The sequence below is a fragment of the Loxodonta africana genome, chromosome 17, assembly GCF_030014295.1.
Source record: "Loxodonta africana isolate mLoxAfr1 chromosome 17, mLoxAfr1.hap2, whole genome shotgun sequence".
NCBI classification, from domain to species: domain Eukaryota; kingdom Metazoa; phylum Chordata; class Mammalia; order Proboscidea; family Elephantidae; genus Loxodonta; species Loxodonta africana.
In genome coordinates, this window is record NC_087358.1 from 76,819,670 (window position 1) to 76,840,714 (window position 21,045).

At 38.3% G+C, this 21,045-nt stretch overlaps 1 protein-coding gene across 10 annotated transcripts in view; it reads right to left on the reverse strand.

Annotated features, from left to right (window-relative positions):
* COG6 (component of oligomeric golgi complex 6) overlaps positions 1–21,045 on the reverse strand; it is a 170,569-nt gene that overhangs the window by 105,807 nt on the left and 43,717 nt on the right. For 9 of the 10 annotated variants that reach the window (XM_064270202.1, XM_064270197.1, XM_064270199.1 and 6 more), the window contains 6 exons: positions 12,008–12,119; positions 10,128–10,210; positions 9,187–9,257; positions 6,749–6,842; positions 1,197–1,325; positions 1,027–1,118 (listed from right to left, as the gene is read on the reverse strand). In XM_064270202.1, the coding sequence (XP_064126272.1) occupies positions 1,027–1,118; positions 1,197–1,325; positions 6,749–6,842; positions 9,187–9,257; positions 10,128–10,210; positions 12,008–12,119 (581 nt within the window). Of the gene's footprint in view, positions 1–1,026; positions 1,119–1,196; positions 1,326–6,748; positions 6,843–9,186; positions 9,258–10,127; positions 10,211–12,007; positions 12,120–14,271; positions 19,054–21,045 lie in introns of those variants that run through there. The other variant, XM_064270206.1, reaches the window with a different exon arrangement.

The window sequence follows — 21,045 nt, forward strand, 5'->3', positions numbered from 1 at the left end:
CTTTTCACCTCTTAACACTGCCTCATATACATCCTTTTTAAAAACATCTGTAAAGAAATACATCCTATTAAACTAGATAATTACAGTAAAAACAGGAATTTAACTTAAAAAAATGCAGACTTTGAGCCAATCTGACAAGATGCAGCATATAATCTCAATACTGAAAAGCTTTAAAACTATGAGATTAACTATTACCACCAATCTGCACACCGGCCTATCATGAAGTTCTTGTGACAAGCCACAATTACATGCTACTAAGTGATGTAAAACAGGTCACTATATTTCCCTTTACTTCCTATCAAAAAAACTACTAACCCCACAAACTCCAACATATCTTCAGGCAGTCACAACTGAGGAGATCTGAAATTGTCTAAATAATGGACATCAGAATTCTAAAAATTATTAAGTTTTATTTCATGAAATAAGACAAATTTAAATGCATTTGGTACATATGGTAATTATTTTTTAAAAACATTAAAACAGTCATGTAAGAATGAATAACAGATTGAGCAGTAGAATGAAAGGATAAATAGCTTAGTGACCTTAAGCTAGTCACTCAGGGTGTTTCATTACTAATAAACTGCAAATAATATCTTTTATCTTTAAAGTATACTGCTAAGGATTTGAGATAATGTACACCACACAGTCAAGAAATGTCTTAAGTCAATCAGAAGAGGCTAGGCTTGATATGGAAGGTAATAAGCATTCCCTAAGGAAGAAAGGCCTGGCGATCTGCTTGCAAAAAATCAGCCATTGAAAACCCTCTGAAACACATGGGGTCACTACGAGTGGAATTAACAACAGCAACTGCTTTTTTATAAAACTGTGAAGAGTTAAGCAATAGGATGAAAGAGGCGTTTATGGAGGAGAAAGTCTATTAGCAAAATAATAAATCAGGATGCTTATTGTAACATCTAGATGTGAAGTGTTTATCTCAGTGAAGATGGCAGCAGTAAGAACAGAAACTGAGAAGCACTGTAATATTTTCCATATTTAGTCTTTAGCAGTAACAAACTACTTGCTCACCTTGTGTGGTTACATGCTTTAAAAGGGCTTCAAGATGTTCCTTTTCAGAAGCAGTAGCTTGATGGAGCCAAGCCAACATATCTCCAACATACCTAATAAAAACTAAATGCTAGTAAAGATTTCCTTTGGAAAAAAACACCAACTACTATAATATTTTCTGATTATTATACCTCAAAGGGTCATGGGAGTGCATCTCAATGGGTCTAGGTGTACCTCCTGGGCCCCCTCTTGTAAGAGCATCGATAAATCCGCGAACAACTGTACTTCTTCTGGCAGTTCCAAACTCATCTAATGTATACCTAGAGGAAACAAGTTATGTGAAAAACAGTTGTTTTCCCTCGTTGTGATCATGTTACACTACTCATGCAATTTCTGGGATAAGACAGACATCTAAATCCCTATTTAGGCACTCTTGCAAGCAGTATTACTTTTAAACATTAAAAAATATAAGGTAACCTTACCATAATAAAAATTCAGTATAAAGGTATGTATTTTTACTCGTCATTAGAAAGAATGTTGGGATTTGGAACTAAATGGGTATGGTGGAGGCAAGGGATAGGGTGGCAGATCTGGTAAAGTAAAATAGCAAGCCAAGGGGAAATCCTGGACTCCTCAAGTTTCAGCACATTTGCGGTCCCATATATGACAGTCTACTCTTTTATAAAGGGCCATATCTACTTCTCAGAGGCTAGTTATAATTAGGACTTTACAATTAAAAAAATAATTTCATGTCTTTTGGGTTTATACATAGAAGTGGAATTGCTGGGTTATATGGTAGCTCTACTTTTAGTTTTTTGAAGGACCATCACACTGTTTGCCACAATGGCTGTACCATTTTGCTTTCCCACCAGCAACGAATAAAGGGAACCAATTTCCCCACATTGTCGCCAACACTTGCTGTTTTCTGTTTTTGGTTGTTTTTTTTCCTATTGTTTTTCTGTTTTGTTTTTTTATCTTAGCCATTCTAGTAGGAGTAAAATGGTATCTTATTGTGGTTTTGATTTACATCTCTCTGATGGCTAATGACGTTGAGTATCTTTTCCTGTGTTTGATGGTCATCTCAATGTCCTCTTTGGTGAAATGTCCATTCACATCCTTTGCCCATTGCTGACCAGGTTATTTACCTACAAGTTGTTGTTTTGTTAAATTGCTGAAATTTTATATGTATTTTGGTTATTACATTCTTATCAGATATATGGTTTCTGAAAATCTGCTTTTTTTTAACAGACCACAGAGTTAGTTAAAAAATATATATATTTTTTTGTAATACAAGAAAACTAGAAAAAGTATTTTTAAATAAAAGAAAAAAGTAAATTGGTCAATAGATATAAATTTTTAGAAATCTGAATCTTAGGATTATAGTTCTTTGTGTGTGTTTGTGTGTTTCCAGTTAAAAGGAAATGGTTTTCAAATTCTCTCCAGTGACATATTTGCATACGGAGGGAAAATACAACACAGAGCTAAGTTTGCTAAAGTGCATAATTGTCTTACACTCAATTTCTTAAAAAAAAAAAATACTCACTTCTATTTTTTCCCTCATGCTCTTAAAGTATAATTTCGTTTAACAGGGAAACAGTATTCTTACAAATGATCACCCAATTCTAAGAATTAATAAACTTATGCTCAAATTACTACCCATCACAGGAAAAAATTTCACAAACTATTAACTTTTTAAATATATAAAATTCATCCTCACTCCCAAGACCCTACGGATCACCATAATCATAAATTAACCATTTCTTTTCTAGAACTGATCACTGGGACCACAAGTTATACCAGAAACAAGGGGAATATACTGGCATTCTACAAGGGGGGGAAATTATCAAGCCTGGCAAACACTGGAATTTAATCCGCACAGTAATATGAAATAACAACAAACAATATAATGCAAAATTTTCTGCACAAAGATATTTGAAGCAAAAATAACATGAGCTACAGCAAACCTTCAATATCATCTATAGACAAAGAAACATCATTTCCCAGAGAGAGAAGAAAATGTCCTTAACAGACAAGGGTAAAAATTTAAAATGCAACCTTCACAAAGTTGAATGTTCAAATTATGTAAATATCCTAATATACCTACAGTTAAAATGAAAAATTAGAAGCCCCATTTTTTTATTATGCTTAGTTATAAAAAAAGAAAAATGTTTGTCAAAAAGCAAATTAAAACATAAAATAGTACAAATCTCTCTTACTAATGCAGCAAATATATAAAGAATGAAACAAATTCACGTTGTACGTATGAGTACATTCTTAAATCATTTATATTCTGAATGAATATAAATATTACCAAAGAAAAAATCAATTTTTTATTCCCACTTATAATAAATTTCTTTTTAAAGAAATATCTGTATTAACTTATTAAAAGTTAATATGCATTAGCATTCCAGTTATATACTAAGAAGAATTCATATGGCAACTTTACCCAGGGAATTCAATAACTAACATTTTCCTTAAACATTTTCCTTACACGTGATAAAAAATACCTACATCAAAAAGAAATATCTGAGGTATAATAACAGCAAAGCTTTACACGCTACTTTAATTCATACACTGCCATCTGGTGGCTAGTGTCATTATCAAGCTTTTCCTAAATTCAAGGAAACAACCACTTTGAAAATAATTACTTAAATCAAGGTCAGTGTTCTCTTTCAGCATAAATGTTATCTTAATCACCTAGTCTTAAAAACCTACTTCTTCTCCAACTCAATTTCCAAATGCCTCTCAAAATCAGATGCCTTTGAGATGATTCCGACTCATGGTGACCCCACCATACATCAGCGTAGAACTATGCTCCCTAGGGTTTTCAATGGCTGATTTTTCAGAAGTAGATCACCAGGCCTTTCTTCTGAGGTGCCTCCGGGTGAACTCAACCCGCCAACTTTTTGGTTTGCTGCCGAGTACTTAATCATTTATTTGCACCACCTGAATACCAACAGCAACAAAAACACAGTGCCACTGAATCAATTCTGACTCACAGTGACCCTACAGGACACAGCAGAACCACCCCATAGGGTTTCCAAGGAGTGCCTGGTGGATTCGAGCTGCCAACCTTTTGGTTAGCAGCCTGAGCTCTTAACTACTATACCACCAGGGTGTCTAAAACCAAACCTGTTGACATTGAGTTGATTCTGACTCACAGGGACCCTACAGAATAGAGTAGAACTGCCCTTCAGGGTTTCCAAGGAGCAGCTGGTAGATTTGAACTGCTGACCTTTCAGTTAGCAGACTGAGCTCTTAACCTCTTTGCCACCAGGGCTCCCTGCACCACCCAGGAACTCCAAAACCAGTTGTCGTCAAGTGGATTTCTAACTCACGGCAACCCCATGTGTGTCAGAGTAGAACTGTGCTCCATAGTTCTCAATGGCTGATTTTTTGGAAGTAGATCACCAGCCCTTTCTTCTGGGATGCCTCTGGGTAGGCTCGACCCACCAGTCTTTTCAGCTGAACATATTAATCATTTGTACCAGCCAGCAACTCCTAAGTATCTCTCTGATCTTCCAAATTGCACTAATGCCCCCATTCCCTGTGATGTAGCCTTCAGAGATAAACCTTTGTCTCTCTATTATAGTTCTATTCCTTGTCTTTCAAGCTCTTTCCATGGCTGTGATTTAGACCTTTAATACACACTTTTTAGTTGATAGCTTTCTAATTTATCTCCTTTCAAAATAAATATAATAGCTAATACTGAGTGGTATGCCAAGCCTTATGCTAAGTACCTTATGTGAATGATCAAATTTGAACTGCACCACAATGCTGTAAGATAGGTGCTCTTATTATCCTCATTTTACAGCTAAGGAAACTGAAGCTTATAAATGTTCAGGGGCTTGTCAAAGAAACCTGACTCAAGAGCCTACCTTTTAAACCATTATATAATACTGCTGCTTTCCAAGTGTCAACCAAGAATCATAATTTAGTAAAAGTGTATTTACATGGTACCAGACAAGGTAACACATTACCAAAATCAAACACTACATACATGCTTTAAGTACTAAAGAATTCTAATAATCAACACAGATACCTTAAATTGAGAAGGTTGGGAAAGAAATTTTTAAGTAGATGTAATCTGCTGAGCTGCTAACCAACAGTATGCATTAGCTTATCATACGTACATGAGCGACTTTCAAGGTTAGTATCATCTACCGCTTGCTACTAATCTCGTGGTCAGTGCAAGCTCTGGCAATTAATTTCCCAAAGACACATGTCCTTTCTCAATCCACATCCTTATACCTACAGTTCCCTCAACATGGAGGGTCCTATTTTCTCTTTTCTTCCTGGAAAATGTCTACTCAATCTTGCCTTAGGGAATTTTGTCTGAGTTCATCTCCTTTCCCTACCCCAGAACCATTTGTGCCATACTGCACGATCCCACAGCACCTGGGGCGTGATCTCTAGAATTTAAAAAAAAAAAAAAGACAAATCCGTTGCCATCCAGTTGATTCTGGCTCATAGTGACCCTATAGGACAGAGAACTGCCCCATAACGTTTCCAAGGTGTTCCTGGTGGATTCAAACTGCTGACCTTTTCATTAGCTGCTGAACTCCTAACCACTACACTACCACGGTTTCCTACCTCTAGAACAGCAATTATGTTTTCTGTTAAAACGGATTTGTTTATATCTGTTTCCATAAAATAAAACAATCTGAGGGCAGGGTTTTATAGATACTATATATCTTTTTTTTTTTATATATCTAGCACCTAGAACAGTGTACTCTTATTTTAAACAATTGTCCCAGCATTTGTGTTCTGAAATTTTATTAAAGCGAATGTGAAAAGTTTTAATCAGAAAGGAGAGTAATGGGGATATCCTCTAAAAACATTATAAGGAGCATCTGAAAGCTATGGTTCAGAGCAGGCTTAAATGCCTATAGAGAAGCATCCTGGCTTTCTGTTCCATGAAGTCTATCACCTTTCCCTTGATCTCCCTAAAGCTTATTTTCATATTACTCTAGGCATTAAAAAACAGTATTTAATTTTACTTTACGAGAAATGGAAGAATAAAATTATAGAATAATAAAAAAAATATCTCTCCAACTGCCGTTGAGTGGACCCTGGTGGCGCAGTGGTTAACGGCTACAGCTGCTAACCGAGAGCTATGGCTGCTAACAAAAAGGTCAGCAGTTCATATCTACGAAGTGCTCCTTGGAAACTCAATGGGGCAGTCCTACTCTGTCCTATAGGGTCACTATGAGATAAATATATAAACAAGTTAATATGGCATAGGATTTTTATCCAAAGCATTACCACATATCTCATGGCTGGCAGAAATTACAGGATCAGAGTCCCCAGCCTCTCTCTTGCAGCCTGTTAACAGATCCCTGATTTTACATTTTGTTTTTTTCATCTCTGGGTAATTCTATTTTTCAGTCCCCATTTGGTCTCCTTTCCAGGGCAGGGCTGACAGAGGAATTTCAGTTATTTATAACTCCAAGGTAAGTAATAAAATGGCAGGCTGGGGGAAGGCCCCTTAATCGCCACATAAACAAGACGTAGTCTAGCTATAGGGAATCCTGTTTTTTTCCCTCCATACTGTATTCTACAGTAAGATGCAAATAAGCTCCTGTTCCAATGATAGACACACAATATAAGGTAAAAATATCACTGTGAATGACCATATATATTGCTCACCCTACTACATATGAATTTGATAACAAAGAAATTAATGTAAATTATCAAAGAAAATGTAGGGTTATCTTTTTTTCACTAGGAAAAAGTCACCAACTTGTATAAGACAGGTCTATCCTGCAGGGCTTCCATTGCTTGAGTTAATACTGGAGATATGTCACATGATTCTTGTGTCAATGTTCTGCATTCACCTGAAAAATAATTAACATTATAACTCTTGTTAAATTAAAATTAGGTCTTTATCATGCCCACTGTACACTAGGAATCTAAATGCTGTAGCAAAATATCACATGAAAAAATTGCATGGAAAATCCTAGAGAACATGCCAATCAGAAACTAGTTTATGTCGTCACTCAAACCAAAAATTTACATTTTAGTATTTATATAACCTTAAATGACCACATATGCCATCTGGTACATCTGAAGAAACTGATCAATGAACAAATATTTACGGAGTAACTGCTATACAGGAGCCCTGGTGGCAAAGAGGTTAAATCACCTGGCTGTTCACCAAAGGTCAGCAGTTTGAGCCATCAGCCACTCCACAGGGGAAAGATGTGGCAGTCTGCTTCCATAAAGATATGCAGTCTCAGAAACCCCATGGGGCAGTTCTACTCAGTCCTACAGAGTTGCTATGAGTCTGAACTGGCTCTAAAGCAGTGGGTTTGGAACTGCTATACACAAGGCACACATAAGGCAGTGTGCTAGACTCAATGGGAAAGGGGGGTACACTAAAAATTACATTCCCTTAAGCAGCTTGCTAAAATCGTTTATGCAGATAATTAATATATGGTAGTAAAATTTAAATTTCAAAACAGTCTGGATTTTAAACTCTCTAAAAAAAATCTCTATGCCCACATTTTATTACTCTGATTTTATCCACAAAATGTTTCCTAAGTGCCTATTACATTAAAAGAATTTAGAACCTGTTTAGAAATTTCTAACTTTTTGGTATATGTGACTAAGAAAAAAATACATGCGTGTATGGAATCGGAGATATCTTCAAAATGACTTCAGAGTTCCTCGAAGTCAGAGCTCGCAGTGTGGGACCATTATGTTAGATTGTCATGTGAACACAAAGAAATGTGAGGCAATGCCCTTATGCCAACTAAGCATTTCCAGCAGTTTGTGGAGATGGGAAAGACCCTGTGATTCAATGTAGCCACGGAAATTTCCAGGAAGGCTTTGAAGGCTGAGATAGGATTTGGACACAGAAAAAAACAGACAACAACAATCCAGATGGAAGAAAACAATGTGAACAATAAAAGAGGCAGAAAAAGGAACAGATTCTGGATATAAAAAAGAGTAAATCACCCTGACTAAAGTCAATACAGTTCTGGTGCAACTGGTAGCCTGGACTTAATGCCAACTCCAAACAGTCAGGTAGTAATAATACCTATGAAAGTAGCGGGTGCTTCCGCTCCATTCTTGCTTGTCTTAACTTAGCTGGTTGTAACAGGCTATTTATTTAAATAGTTTATTCAAATGTTTTAAAACAAAAGAATACGCTAAGGCAAATAAATGACTCATGAGGAGCAAAATAATGACCCCCCAAAGGTGCATACCCTATTCCCATGTATGTTACCTTACATGACTTTGCAGATGGAATTAAGGTTATAAACCTTAAATTACTGAGACCACCTTGGATTACCCAGGTGACCCCAATGTAACCACAAAGCCCTTTAAAAATGGATATGGCTGGTAAAAGATTTAACCAGAGATGAGGTCAAAGAAGGGGCAGGAGAGATTCAGAGTTTAAGAAAAACTGACCCTCTGTGGCTGACTTCAAAGATGGAAGAAGGCCATAAGCAAGGAATGTTGGTGGTCTCTAGTAGCTGGGGAAGGCCCTCAGCTGACAGCCAGCAAGGAAAGTGAAATCTCAGGCCCATAAACACCAGAAACTGAGTTCTGCCAACAACTGAATAAGCAAGGGAACAGAGGCTTCCCCAGAGCCTCCAGAAGGGGCACAGCCCTGCCTATGTACTGATTTTAGCCTAGTGACCTACAGCTGTAAGATAAGAAATACAGCGGCTTTAAGCCACATAGTTTGTGGTAATCTGTTACTGCAGCAAAAGAAAAGTAATACACCATTTATAATAGTTACGTAAATAACAAGAGATGTCTAATTTTAAGATAATCTTGGGCAGAAATACTATCTTCATTTTTTTATTCCCATCCTTAGTCAAGCACAGTACTTGGTTGATAGCAGATGCTCATAATATGAACACAAAGCAAAATATGTTCAAATGCAAAGTTTGGTTTTTTTAATACTTTTTTATTACTAAGATACACATATGATAAAAATAAAGATCAAGTGAAATTAAAAAATCAATCACTAACATTTATGAAATCTATATCATGTGAGGAAACCCTGGTGGCATAGTGGTTAAGAGCTATGGCTGCTAACCAAAAGGTCGTCAATTCAAATCTACAGGCGCTCCTTGGAAACTCAATGGCGCAGTTATACTCTGTCCTACAGGGTCACTAGACGGCCAATGGGTGGGATGTACAGGATGTGAAAAAAATCTAACTTACTTTGAGTCCATCGGTAAAGTCTTTCATAAGCTGTTTCTTGAAGCAACGCCATCTGTTCCATAATTTCTAAACTAAAAAAAAATTTTTAATTCATTATAATTTAAACTTTTAGCCAAAAGATACATCTAAGCACCTAATTAGTTGTTTGATTAAAGAATGATTTGGTTACAGTATATTAATTTATTTTATGAAATTACTTTTCAAAATTATTTTCAATTAAATAAATATCGTCAAATTTTAATATCATCGCTCAATTATTCAACTGTTGCTTTACTCTAAGCCTGCCAGGGTATAACTTCCCCTTATCCAAAGATAAACAAGGATTAAACTCCTAATTCACACAACGTCAAAAAAAGAGAAAAAACAATCTCATTGACATCCAGTGGATTCCAACTCATAGAGACCCTATAGGACAGAGTAGAACTGTCCCACAGGGTTTCCAAGGAGCGGCTGGTGGATTCTAACTGCCGACCTTTTGGTTAGCAGCCGAGCTCTTAAGCACTGCACCACCAGGGCTCCCACAAAATGTCATGTAGTTTCAAAAAGAACGTAGACCCTGAAACTATTGCCCTGAGATAACCTTTAAACCTTAAACCTAAAATAACCCCTGAAATCTTTTTAAAGCCTATCAAAAGTTTAGCTTAACTAGTAAAAAAGATCTTGAGCATTATGCTATTTTAAGAACTATCCATACGAGAGCAAAGGGATAACAGCAACTTGAAAGATTAGATAATAGGAACTTTAAAAGGCAGTGAGTCTATGTTAATGAGGGAGGAACAACTCAGAAAAGGAGGGTAAGAATGGTTGCACAACTCAAAGAAAGTAATCCATGTCACTAAATTGTACATGTAGAAATTGTTTGAAAAAAAAAAATGTAGAATGTCTTTACATTTTGGAAATACAAGGGGCAATGTAGTTACTTCAGGGAAAAGGTTACTCACCCTGCTGTTTGTTGGTTTGTACGCAAGAGAACTTTGACATCATTGTGAATCTGTTTTACTCTTCCCAAGGCTTTGAAAAAATCCTTTAAAATGAAGAATGGCTTTAAAACATCCATTTTTTTTTTCAGATAAAAGTATGTAACTCTAACTGAAACTATACTACAAAGGAGAGCAGATTATCTCACCTATTCTAATGAATTCTTCCTATACTGATCTCAACTTCCTCTAAGTTCTTACAAAGAGTGTAATATATACTTACATTTTAAAACACATATTAATTCAATGCCTAAACAAAACCAAAAACCAAGCCCACTGCCGTCAAGTTGACTCTAACTCACAGTGACCCTACAGGACAGAGTAGAACTGCCCCATATGGTCTCCAAGGATTCGAAATGCCAACCTTTTTTTTGGTCAGCAGCCAAGCTCTTAATCCCTGTGTGACCAGGGCTCCATAGGTGCCAAATGGTGTGTTAGATGCCAGAGAAAAATTTATAAAAACAAAAATCCCTGTCCTCAAGAAGCATACAGTCTAGTGAGAAAGAGATGCAAACCTAAAGATAATTATATAAAGCAAAATGTGCTATGTATTATTGTATTTTAGGATGTATTTAAGCATGGCATTCTTATCACCAAAGAAAATGCTTTATATATCTTTTATATACTGGTTCTTCCCTCCTCATCCAAGAATCAAATACAGAGTTGGACACATAAAAGAGGCTCATTAAATATATGGGAGCTGCTGAATGCCAAACTTCTTTTTTCCCTTTAGCAAAATGTACTGGAGTCTCACAGTTTACAGAAAGCCACAAACAGGGTTCCAAACATGAAATAGTGCATTTATTTTTTTAATATGACTAAAGTTAGAAACCTTCTCTTCTATTTTCTGCCAAGTGGAGACAGGGTGAGATGTCAAATTTTCAAATGTGCACAGTTCCTTGACAGATAAGGGAGAGGTGTACTAATAAGTAATATATCCCTGCCAAATCCTCTCACCTACTTAATGCCCCACACCCAGGTGAGTGGTCTCAATCTTGTCTTGGAGGTAACAGTGACATCTGTGAGACCCCACCAGGACCTCATATGCCAGAATGATGACAGCAGGCTTAGATTCATACCCCACCCCAGTTAGGAGGCTAAAGAATTCCTCTGAATATTTTGAAGGAAGGAAAAAAAATGAAACCTTTCCCTCATATTGAGAGGTTTTATAGTCGTCAGTGAATTTGAAAAGAATAACGATACATTAAAACAAAAAAAAAAAAATCAGTAAGATGAAAGATAAGCAATGTTCAGGAAAAAAAAATTGTAAAAGGAAGAACACGTGACCCTTGTAACGTCACTATAATGCGCACAGAACGTGTGATGTAACTACCCTGAGGGATGGAGACAGAAACAGCGTGTCAACACCTACGTGTCTCTGCTGGAAGGAGAGGAGAGGACGGCGGGAGGCGAGAAGCTAAACCCTCCTATTGCAGGGTGGAAAGTCAATCTAAAATTTAACATAATAATCAGCATATTCTTTTTAACTATTAGATCTAGAACACAGAATATACAAAAGAAGCAATTAGCAAGGTTGAAGACGGTTGCCAATGGCTGCAAAGGTCAGAGGTGCGGAGAAGTGGAAGAAGCGATGCATGCTTTTTATTAGAAGCCCTGTTATAGTCTTTCATTTTTAAAAAAAGTACACGTATTACTTTGAAAAAATAAAAACTCTAACAAGTTAAAAATAGACCTCGTAATTCCCAAACAAATTTAAAATTTTAAAATATTTTTAGATCAAACTCTGTTTTTCAGATGGGAAAATAAAGCCTTAAAAGAGCCTTTTTTCTCTGTAGCATCTGTAACTGGTATGCTTTAAATCCCTGTAACAGGAAGTGGGATACCTCAGTAATAGGTCCTTCTCTTGTACCTCGGAGAAGACTCATTTCATCAGGAGTCAGCTGGAACTTGGATAAGAAGGCGTCTGCAACTTGTGCTCTTATTTCTAATCTTTGGCTATAATAAAAACAAACAGTAAAAATCAGGGGGGGATGGGGAGTATGCATCTGTGTAACTAAAGCGAATCTTGTCTCTGTGGGACACAGAATTTAGTTTCGCCCTTTGACTCCGGTTTCTGAAGACAGCCTGCCAGCTTAGGTGCTCTTTGTCTTCCTAAACTGGCCAGGCAAGTAGGGCCTAGGACTCTCAGGCCCCATACCTGGAGAACTTCAGAAGGGAGGGGGCCTAACGTAATCATGCATATTCACTGATTCGATTGATTATAACTGCGCATTAAGGCCCCAGTCATGCATACTCATTGAGGTCCCAAAGACTAGGGAACCTGGGACCCTGGAGTGCTCTCTGAGGCCTCAGGGATTCCTGAGATCATCTATGCACCAGACAGGTGCATAGGGTCAGAGACAAAGTTCCACAAGGGTGGCTGGTTTCAGAATGATGAAGTGGGAAAGTGGTGACATGAGTTACCTGAAAAACTCAGGGTTGGATCTCTACACATTAGGACTCTGTCATTCTAGCCTTTGCCAGATACCCCATAGGCAAATGCCAGCCTCTCTTCTGATTCTTACTGCCCCCAGTGGGTTCAATAATTTGCTAGAATGACTGACAGAACTTGTGGAGACTATTACCTGTGCTTGCAGCTACTCATTTATTATAACCAGAAAGGATACAAGTGTAGAGATGTACCAGGCAAGGTCTGGGAGAGGTCCTGGCACCAGAAGGCTTCCATTGTCTCCAGGGATGTGCCACACCCTGTCCGGTGCACAGATGATCTCAGGAATCCCTGAGGCCTCAGAGAGCTCTCCAGGGTCCCAGGGTCCCTAGTCTTTGGGACCTCAATGAGTATGCATGACTGGGGCCTTAATGCACCGTTATAATCAATCGAATCAGTGAATATGCATGATTACGTTAGGCACCCTCCCTCCTGAAGTTCTCCAGGTATGGGGCCTGAGAGTCCTAGGCCCTACTTGCCTGGCCAGTTTAGGAAGACAAAGAGCACCTAAGCTGGCAGGCTGTCTTCAGAAACCGGAGTCAAAGGGCGAAACTAAATTCTGTGTCCCACAGAGACAAGATTCGCTTTAGTTACGCAGATGCAGTTATCCTCACGTTTTGAGAATTAGCCTTACGTCAGCTATTATTTATACAATCTCCAAAAAAATAATTTTTAAAATAAAGATGTGAAAGACTCTCAACATCTTCTAAAGCCTTGTTTCTCCCTCCAATACTGGAAGTTCATCAAGCCTATAGGTGTTAAGACTAGCTTATACTGTTCTATTTTAGGTGCTTACACAAAATAAAAGGGGTTGTCAAGCAAAAGAAGAAATACGTGCACAAATGGTCCCTGCATTACAAATGCTCAGTCACGTATACTCGAATAGTTCACCTTGCAATAACAAGGTTATTTTACAGGAAAGAAATATGCTGCTGCTTTCAATTAATTTCCTCCCAGTCACTAAAATACCTTAAGTTTTCAACATGAAGTACACAATAACTAAAAATTGTGTCTATCAGTTTTATTTTAGGTTAGAAACAGAAGTCAAAAACCCATTTACTAATTCCTCATAAATGCATCATCACTTCTCCACTTTCACCTTTCAGACTGCGCAGCTTTCACACACCACGGTAGACTCCCATGCATGTGAAAGCTGCGCCGTGCAAAAGAAAGACCAAAGAAGATTTGATGCCTTTGAATTGTCATGCTGGTGAAGAACACTGAATACAGCACAGACTGCCAAAAGAACGAACAAATCTGTCTTGGAAGAAGTTCAGCCAGAATGCTCCTTAGAGGCAAGGTTGGTGAGACTTCGTCTCATATACTTTGGAAATGTTGTCAGAAGGGATCAGTTCCAGGAAAAGGACATCATGCTTGGTAACGTAGAGAGTCAGTGAAAAAGAGGAAGAGCCTCAACGAGCTGGACTGATGCCACGGCTGCAACAGTGAGCTCAAGCTCTGAGTCAGAACCAACTTGATGTCACCTAACAACAACAACATGGTAATAAAACAAATATATTTTAAATTATACCATGTGAATGCAGTCCATCTAAATGATTTAATTGTTAGAAAAACACAGCCTAGTCTGAAACAGAACGTCCAAGGACCTAGAGAAATACTACGTAAAGTCACCATCAAAAAGACAAGTTATTTCACTACCTGTCTGATGAGAAACCGCAGGGAAAATGCAACATCCTCTGTATCTCAGGCCTGAAGACACAGAAGTAAAATTACACGTTATGCACGACATCCATTCTTGCGTCTTTAAGGCATTAAGTGGAATTTGTAGCCGAGTCAGAGCAGGTGCACAGGGTTATTACTTAGTCTCACTTGTGCGCAAGAAAAGGCTCGAAGCCTTTTCAATGATTTAAAAGCTGCACGTGCAGCAGGGGTTTGTGGTAAACAATTTGCTGCAAGTAGGGGTTGGTTCAATTGTTTCAAAGGGAGAACAAATTTACACAACATTGAAGGGCAAGTAGGAGTCATCCTTAAGTGGGACTTCAGGACCCAGGGGCTGCCTGGACTCCCTTACTAGTACTGACAGCATCAGACACTCCTGCTGAGTAACAAAGTTACAATGAGGGAAGTCCTCCAGATGGCAGGAACGTTATCTCAAACGTTACAGTAAATCGCCTAATTCAATTTACATAGATTTAAGTGGCATATGCCCTTCTCTTATTACCGATTTCTAAAAGTTACCTTAACAGGTTTGGTTTTATGCTTTTTAAGCTCAAAGTACTATCATACAGGATTTAAAGTAATTAAAAGAACAACTTCATGAAATTCCTTGAGACTGCACATATTAGCGATTTCAACTAAACCTTTTGGGAAATTCTTTTGGATCAATCATGAGAGTGAATTAACCTACAAGGCACAAAGGAGAATCAGGCTCTTTATTTTACAGTTGCATATTATTTTAACCAAAACTAGTACGGCACATATTGATCTTACCCTTTAATTATTAAAATTCCTTCTGAATAATATGGTTGACTGTATCTAAAAATCAATCCATGGACCAAAGACTTCTTGTTTTTAGATGCCTTGAGTCAGTTCCGACTCACAGGGACCCTATGTACAACAGAAGGAAACACTGCCCAGTTCTGCACCATCCTCAAAATCGTTGTTATGCTTGTGCCCATTGTTGCAGCCACTGTGTGAATCCATCTCATTGAGGGTCTTTCTCTCTTTCCCTGACCCTCTACTTTACCAAGCATGATGTCCTTCTACAGGGACTAGTCCCTCCTGACAACACTTCCAAAGTATATGAGACGAAGTCTCACCATTCTCGCCTCTAGGAAACATTCTGTCTGAACTTCTTCCAAGACAGATTTGTTCATTCTTTTGGCAGTCCATTCAATATTCTTCACCAATACCGTAATTCAAAGGGGTCAATTCTTTGGTCTTCTTTATTCATTGTCCAACTTTTGCATGCGTATGAGGCGGCTGAAACACCACGGCTTGGGTCTGGCCATCTTAGTCCTTAAAATGACATCTCTGCTTCCTATGACTTTATTTAAAGAGGTCTTTTGCAGATTTTACCAATGCAATACATCAATTGATGGCTGGACTGCTGCTACCACGGGTGCTGACTGCAGATCCAAGTAAAATGAAATCCTTGACAACTTCAATCTTTTCCCTGTTCATAATGATGTGGCTTATTGGTCCAGTTGTTAAGGTTTTTGTTTTCTTTATGGTGAAGTATAATCAATACTGAAGGCTGTGTCACCTGCATAATGCAGGTTGTTAATAAGTCTTCCTCCAATCCTGATGCCCCGTTATTCTTCATACAGTCCAGCTCCTCAGGTTATTTGCTCAGCATACAGGTTAAATAAGTAAGGTGAAAGGATACAACCCTGATACACATCTTTCCTGACTTCGAACCACACAGTATTTCCTTGTTCTGTCCAAACAACTGCCTCTTGGTCTATGTACAGCTTCCTCATGAGCACAATTAAGTTTTCTGGAATTCTCATTCCTTGCAATGTTATCCATAATTTGTTATGCTCCACAAAGTTGAATGCCTTTGCAAAGCCAACAAAACACAGGTAAACATCTTTCTGGTATTCTCTGCTTTCAGCCAAGATCTATCTGACATCAGCAATGATCTCCCTCGTTCCATGACTTCTTCTGAATTCGGCCTGAATTTCTGGCAGTTCCCTGTCGATGTACTCCTACAACCACTTTTGAATGATCTTCAGCAAAATTTTACCTGTACGTGATATTTATGATATTGTTTGATAATTTCCACATTCAGTTGGATCGCCTTTCTTGGGGATGGGCACAAATATGGATCTCTTCCAGTCAGTTTGCCAGATAGCTGTCTTCCAAATATCTTGGCATAGGTAAGTGAGCATTTCCAGCACTGCATATGTTTGTTGAAACACCTCTGTTGGTACTCTGTCAATTCCTGGAGTCTTGGTTTTCACCAATGTCTTCAGTGCAGCTTGGGCTTCTTCCTTCAGTACCATCAGTTCTTGACTGAGTTCCCTATCAGGTAATTCTAGTGACTTTTTTTCTACCAGAAGGTCACCTGGTGTTTTATTTTGGTTGCCTACTGGAGGCATCCTGTCTTCTTTGTTTTGATATTGTCTGCTATCTCCGGGACATTCAGGAATTATTTTCTTTATTTACAGATTGTAGATTTTTTTGTTTTGTCCTGCTTTTTTGTTTTATATAGTTATGTTTGGGCAGGTGGGCTGGGCATGTTTTGTTGCTTTCCTGTCTTTGGGCATGATACCTCTCACCACCTTGCGAGGTGCAGAGCTAAGTGGGTGAGGGAAAGAAGAAAGAAACGGAGGTGGAAAAACAGCACAAAAAAAAAGTAAATAAAATTCAGTGCAGTGGGATTCGGCAGGTGGGGATGAGGCAGACCCTGGGGAGGCCATGTGCAGGTGGCTCTCTACTTGAGCAGTGTCGCTCAGCCTGTCAAGAAGGGGTGTGAATGGTGCACAGGGCTAGGTGGGCAGGAGAAAGGACAGGAAAGGAGAAGGGGAGAGAAGAAACAACAAAAAAAAGAAAACAACAATAACAAAATAAACAAATAAGTATGTTGCTGAGGGAGCCAGCTGTTGGGGGTGAGGCAGAATTGGAGTGGTGGTGAGCTGAAGTCTCTCACCAGGTGGCGTGGCACAGTCTGTCAGTAAGAGGTGGGGGCAGCGCAGGGCCTAGGTGGGAGAGAAAAGGAAAAGAGAGAAGGGGAATGATAAAGCTAGAAGCTTTGCATCAATCCGAACTGCGACAGTAAAATCAGCTTGATTTTGTTCCCTTTGAGAAATAAATCACTCTTTCAAGTCATTCTCCAACACAGGCCATTTCTCTTTGGGCCCAAGACATGTGCTTTTTCGATGATTCATTTTCTCCAGCTCCTTCTTCTCCTTTCTCCATAAATGAATGGACTACTCTCCAACCCTGAATTCTCTCGCTGCCACTCCGTTGCTTGTTTCTTCCACCCTCACAATTACAACTCTAACTTTGATGTCAGCGGTGTAGGACTTGCATTTAATTCCTGCCATGGTCCTAAAGGGTTCTAAGATTGATTTATAAACTAAAAAAAAAACTGTGTACGATATTAATGGATAATAGGCTAGTTTCAGTAACCAAGCCAAAAAAACCAAACCCACTGTCATAGAGTTGATTCTGACTCACAGCAACCCTATAGGGCAGAGTAGAGCTGCCCCACAGAGTTTCCAAGGAACAGCTGGTGGATTTGAGCTGCCTACCTTTTGGTTAGCAGCCCACTGCACCACCAGGGCTCCTGGTTCCAATAAAGAGATCAAAAAATTCAAATGTGAGGTGTATAAGGAGCAAGGGTCTTTTATATGCTCAAAAGTATATGACTAAGGTGACTTATGACCACTAATCAGACAGTGGCACTAATGAGACATAATTAAGACTATGAAATAATCAGACCTAACACAGCTTAATGGTTTCACCTAAAATGACCTGATAAGCTTTTCACATTCAACTGTTGAGCCAAGAGCAATCACGTATCAGTTTTGCTTTCTTTATCCTCCAATTAAAAGCCAGAACTGGAAGATGACTGTGACAATTATGGCAACGCAGACTGAATCGAGATTCGTACTGACAGCTACTCAACACCATTTACGCCAGTGCAGGTTTCACTGTGAACAGGCATCCGCAGAGTCAAGGTTCCCACCGATGACACAAAAGCGACAGGGATATAATTATCAATTTAAATTAATAGAATCAAGTGCAGTTTCAACTGTTTATTTTCCAATTACCGGGGTACTACTTCATGACCACGGTTTATACCTTTATTATACAAATATGATCAAAAGTAATATTTTCGGACTATTAAATGAGGATAAATGAGGCCAAAATCCACTTCTGGAAATGTCACAAGACATGCATGGTATGTGTATGGTCATGCCATGCTGGAACTTAACATAATTACATCATTTCCTAACATTATATGCATGTGCACATTATTTGCGTGGGCACGTTTGGGAAAAATATGGTGCATCAGGCAGAATATTTCAAAAAAAAAAACACTCTCCAAACTCAATTTTAAAAGTGTTTGAACAAAGAGTTGTTTTCAATTTTTTTTTCATACTGTTTCCTTCACAGCATGGCCATCATAAGCACAAAAAAGGGATAAACCACAGGGGTCGCCATGAGTTGGAACTGACTCGACAGCAACTAATAACAATACTGTATCTCATTCCCAAATTTTCACTTCCGGTGCAATATTCTTGACTGAAATAAAGCTTTTGTAATCTGTGCTAGCTAGTTCCCTGCATGTCATTAACAACAGCCTCTTAAATAAGATGGTTTTCTGCTTTTCCCCAACATTTTACTAGACAATGAAAGAATATATATTATCTATGCTTCAGTAATATATTTTTATATGTATATTTGTACAAATTAAATGGCTTTATATTTTTAGGCCACCAACCTTTAAAATCTGAATTAAACTAGTTTACAAAAAATAACATAATTAAAATAAAATTAAAACTATTTAAAAAAATAAAATAGTAAGAAATAAAATTAAGAGTGAGAAGGTAAATAATACAGCTGAGGAAAACTACTGTAATTTAGCAGAAAATAGTTCTAAGCTTCACAGAAACCAAAGCAAATGTAGAAACAAGATGTGCTACACAGATTTGTTGAATAAAAGGCAGGGGGCGGGGGTGGAGGTACCATTCACTGATGTATGCCTTAAGTACCTTACATAAATCACTAATCATCACAACAACCCTATGACATAGGTAGTATTCCCATTGTTCACATGTGAAAGCTGATGCTAAGGGAAGCTAAGAAATAACTTGTCCAAAAAATAAAGATCTAGTAAGTTCTTGACCAAGATTTAGATTAGAATTCGGGTTGTTGTTTCCAAAGCTTGTATTCTTTCTACTTTAACATACTGCATCTCAAACAGAAATATTCACCAGAGACCATTTTTCTGAGTCCAGACAGAAATTTGGTTGGTTGGCCTTTACAAGAAATAACAAAATATCCAACAAATATTCATTTCAACGATACAGACATACATTAAAAAAAAGAAGAGGTGTATGTCCATGCACATATAGTCTTTCCCAATCATCAATGAAACTCATCCTCTGCATATGGTCATTTCTCACTACCTGTGAAAAATATCAAGGGAAAACGCTAAGCTGCAGTTCTGGGAAGGCAATTCCACACGCAGCTGTGCCTACCAGAGCGTAAGCTGTCCAGATGAGTGACTTACTTCTAACCTAGTTGGAAAGATATTCACATCATTCATATATTTGTCCGAAAAAGAATATCATGCTATCCAAATAAGCTTCCTGCTGCAGCAGTGTTTCGACAGGGAACTGCCAGAAGTTCAGGTTGGATTCAGAAGAGGATGTGGAACCAGGGATATCATTGCTGCTGTGAGATGGATTCTGGCTGAAAGCACAGAACACCAGAAGGATGTTCACCTGTATTTTATTGACTATGCAAAGGCATTCGACTGTGTGGATCATAACAAATTATGGATAACACTGCAACGAATGGGAATTCCAGAACATTTAACTGTGCTCATGAGGAACCTGTGCATAGATCAAGAGGCAGCTGTTCATACAGAACAAGGGGGAAATGAATGGTTTAAAGTCAGGAAAGGTGTGTGTCAAGGTTGTATCCTTTTACCATACCTACTCAACCTGTATGCTGAGCAAATAATACAAGAAGCTGGACTATATGAAAAAGAACAGGGCATCACGATTGGAGGAAGACTCATTAACAACCTGTGTTATGCAGAGGACACAACTTTGCTTACTGAAAGTAAAGACGACTTGAAGCACTTACTAATGAAGATCAAAGACCAGTATGGGTTGCACCTCAACATAAAGAAAACAAAAATTCTCACAATTGGACCAATAAGCCACAACATGATAAACGGAGAAAAGATTGAAGTTGTCAAGGATTTCATTTTACTTGGATCCACAATCAACAGCCACAGAAGCAGCAGTTAAGAAATCAAAAGACGCATTACATTGAGAAAATCTGCTGCAAACGACCTCTTCAAAGTGTTGAAAAGCAAATGTGCCACCTTGAAGACTAGGGTGAGCCTGACCCAAGCCATGGTATTTTCAATTGCATCATATGCATGTGAAAGCTGGACAATGAATAAGGAAGAACGAAGAAGAACTGACGCCTTTGAATTGTGGTGTCGGTGAAGAATATTGAATATATCGGGGGCTGCCAAAAGAACAAACAAATCTGCCTTGGAAGAAGTACGACCGGAATGCTCTTCAGAAGCAAGGATGGCGAGATTGTGTCTTACATACTTTGGACATGTTGTCAGGAGGGATCATGCTTGGTAGAGTACAGGGTCAGGAGAAAAGAGGAGGAATCTCAACAAGATGGACTGACAAAGTGGCTGCAACAATGGCCTCAATGACCATAACAAGGATTGTGAGGATGGCACAGGACCGGGCAGTGTTTCCTTCT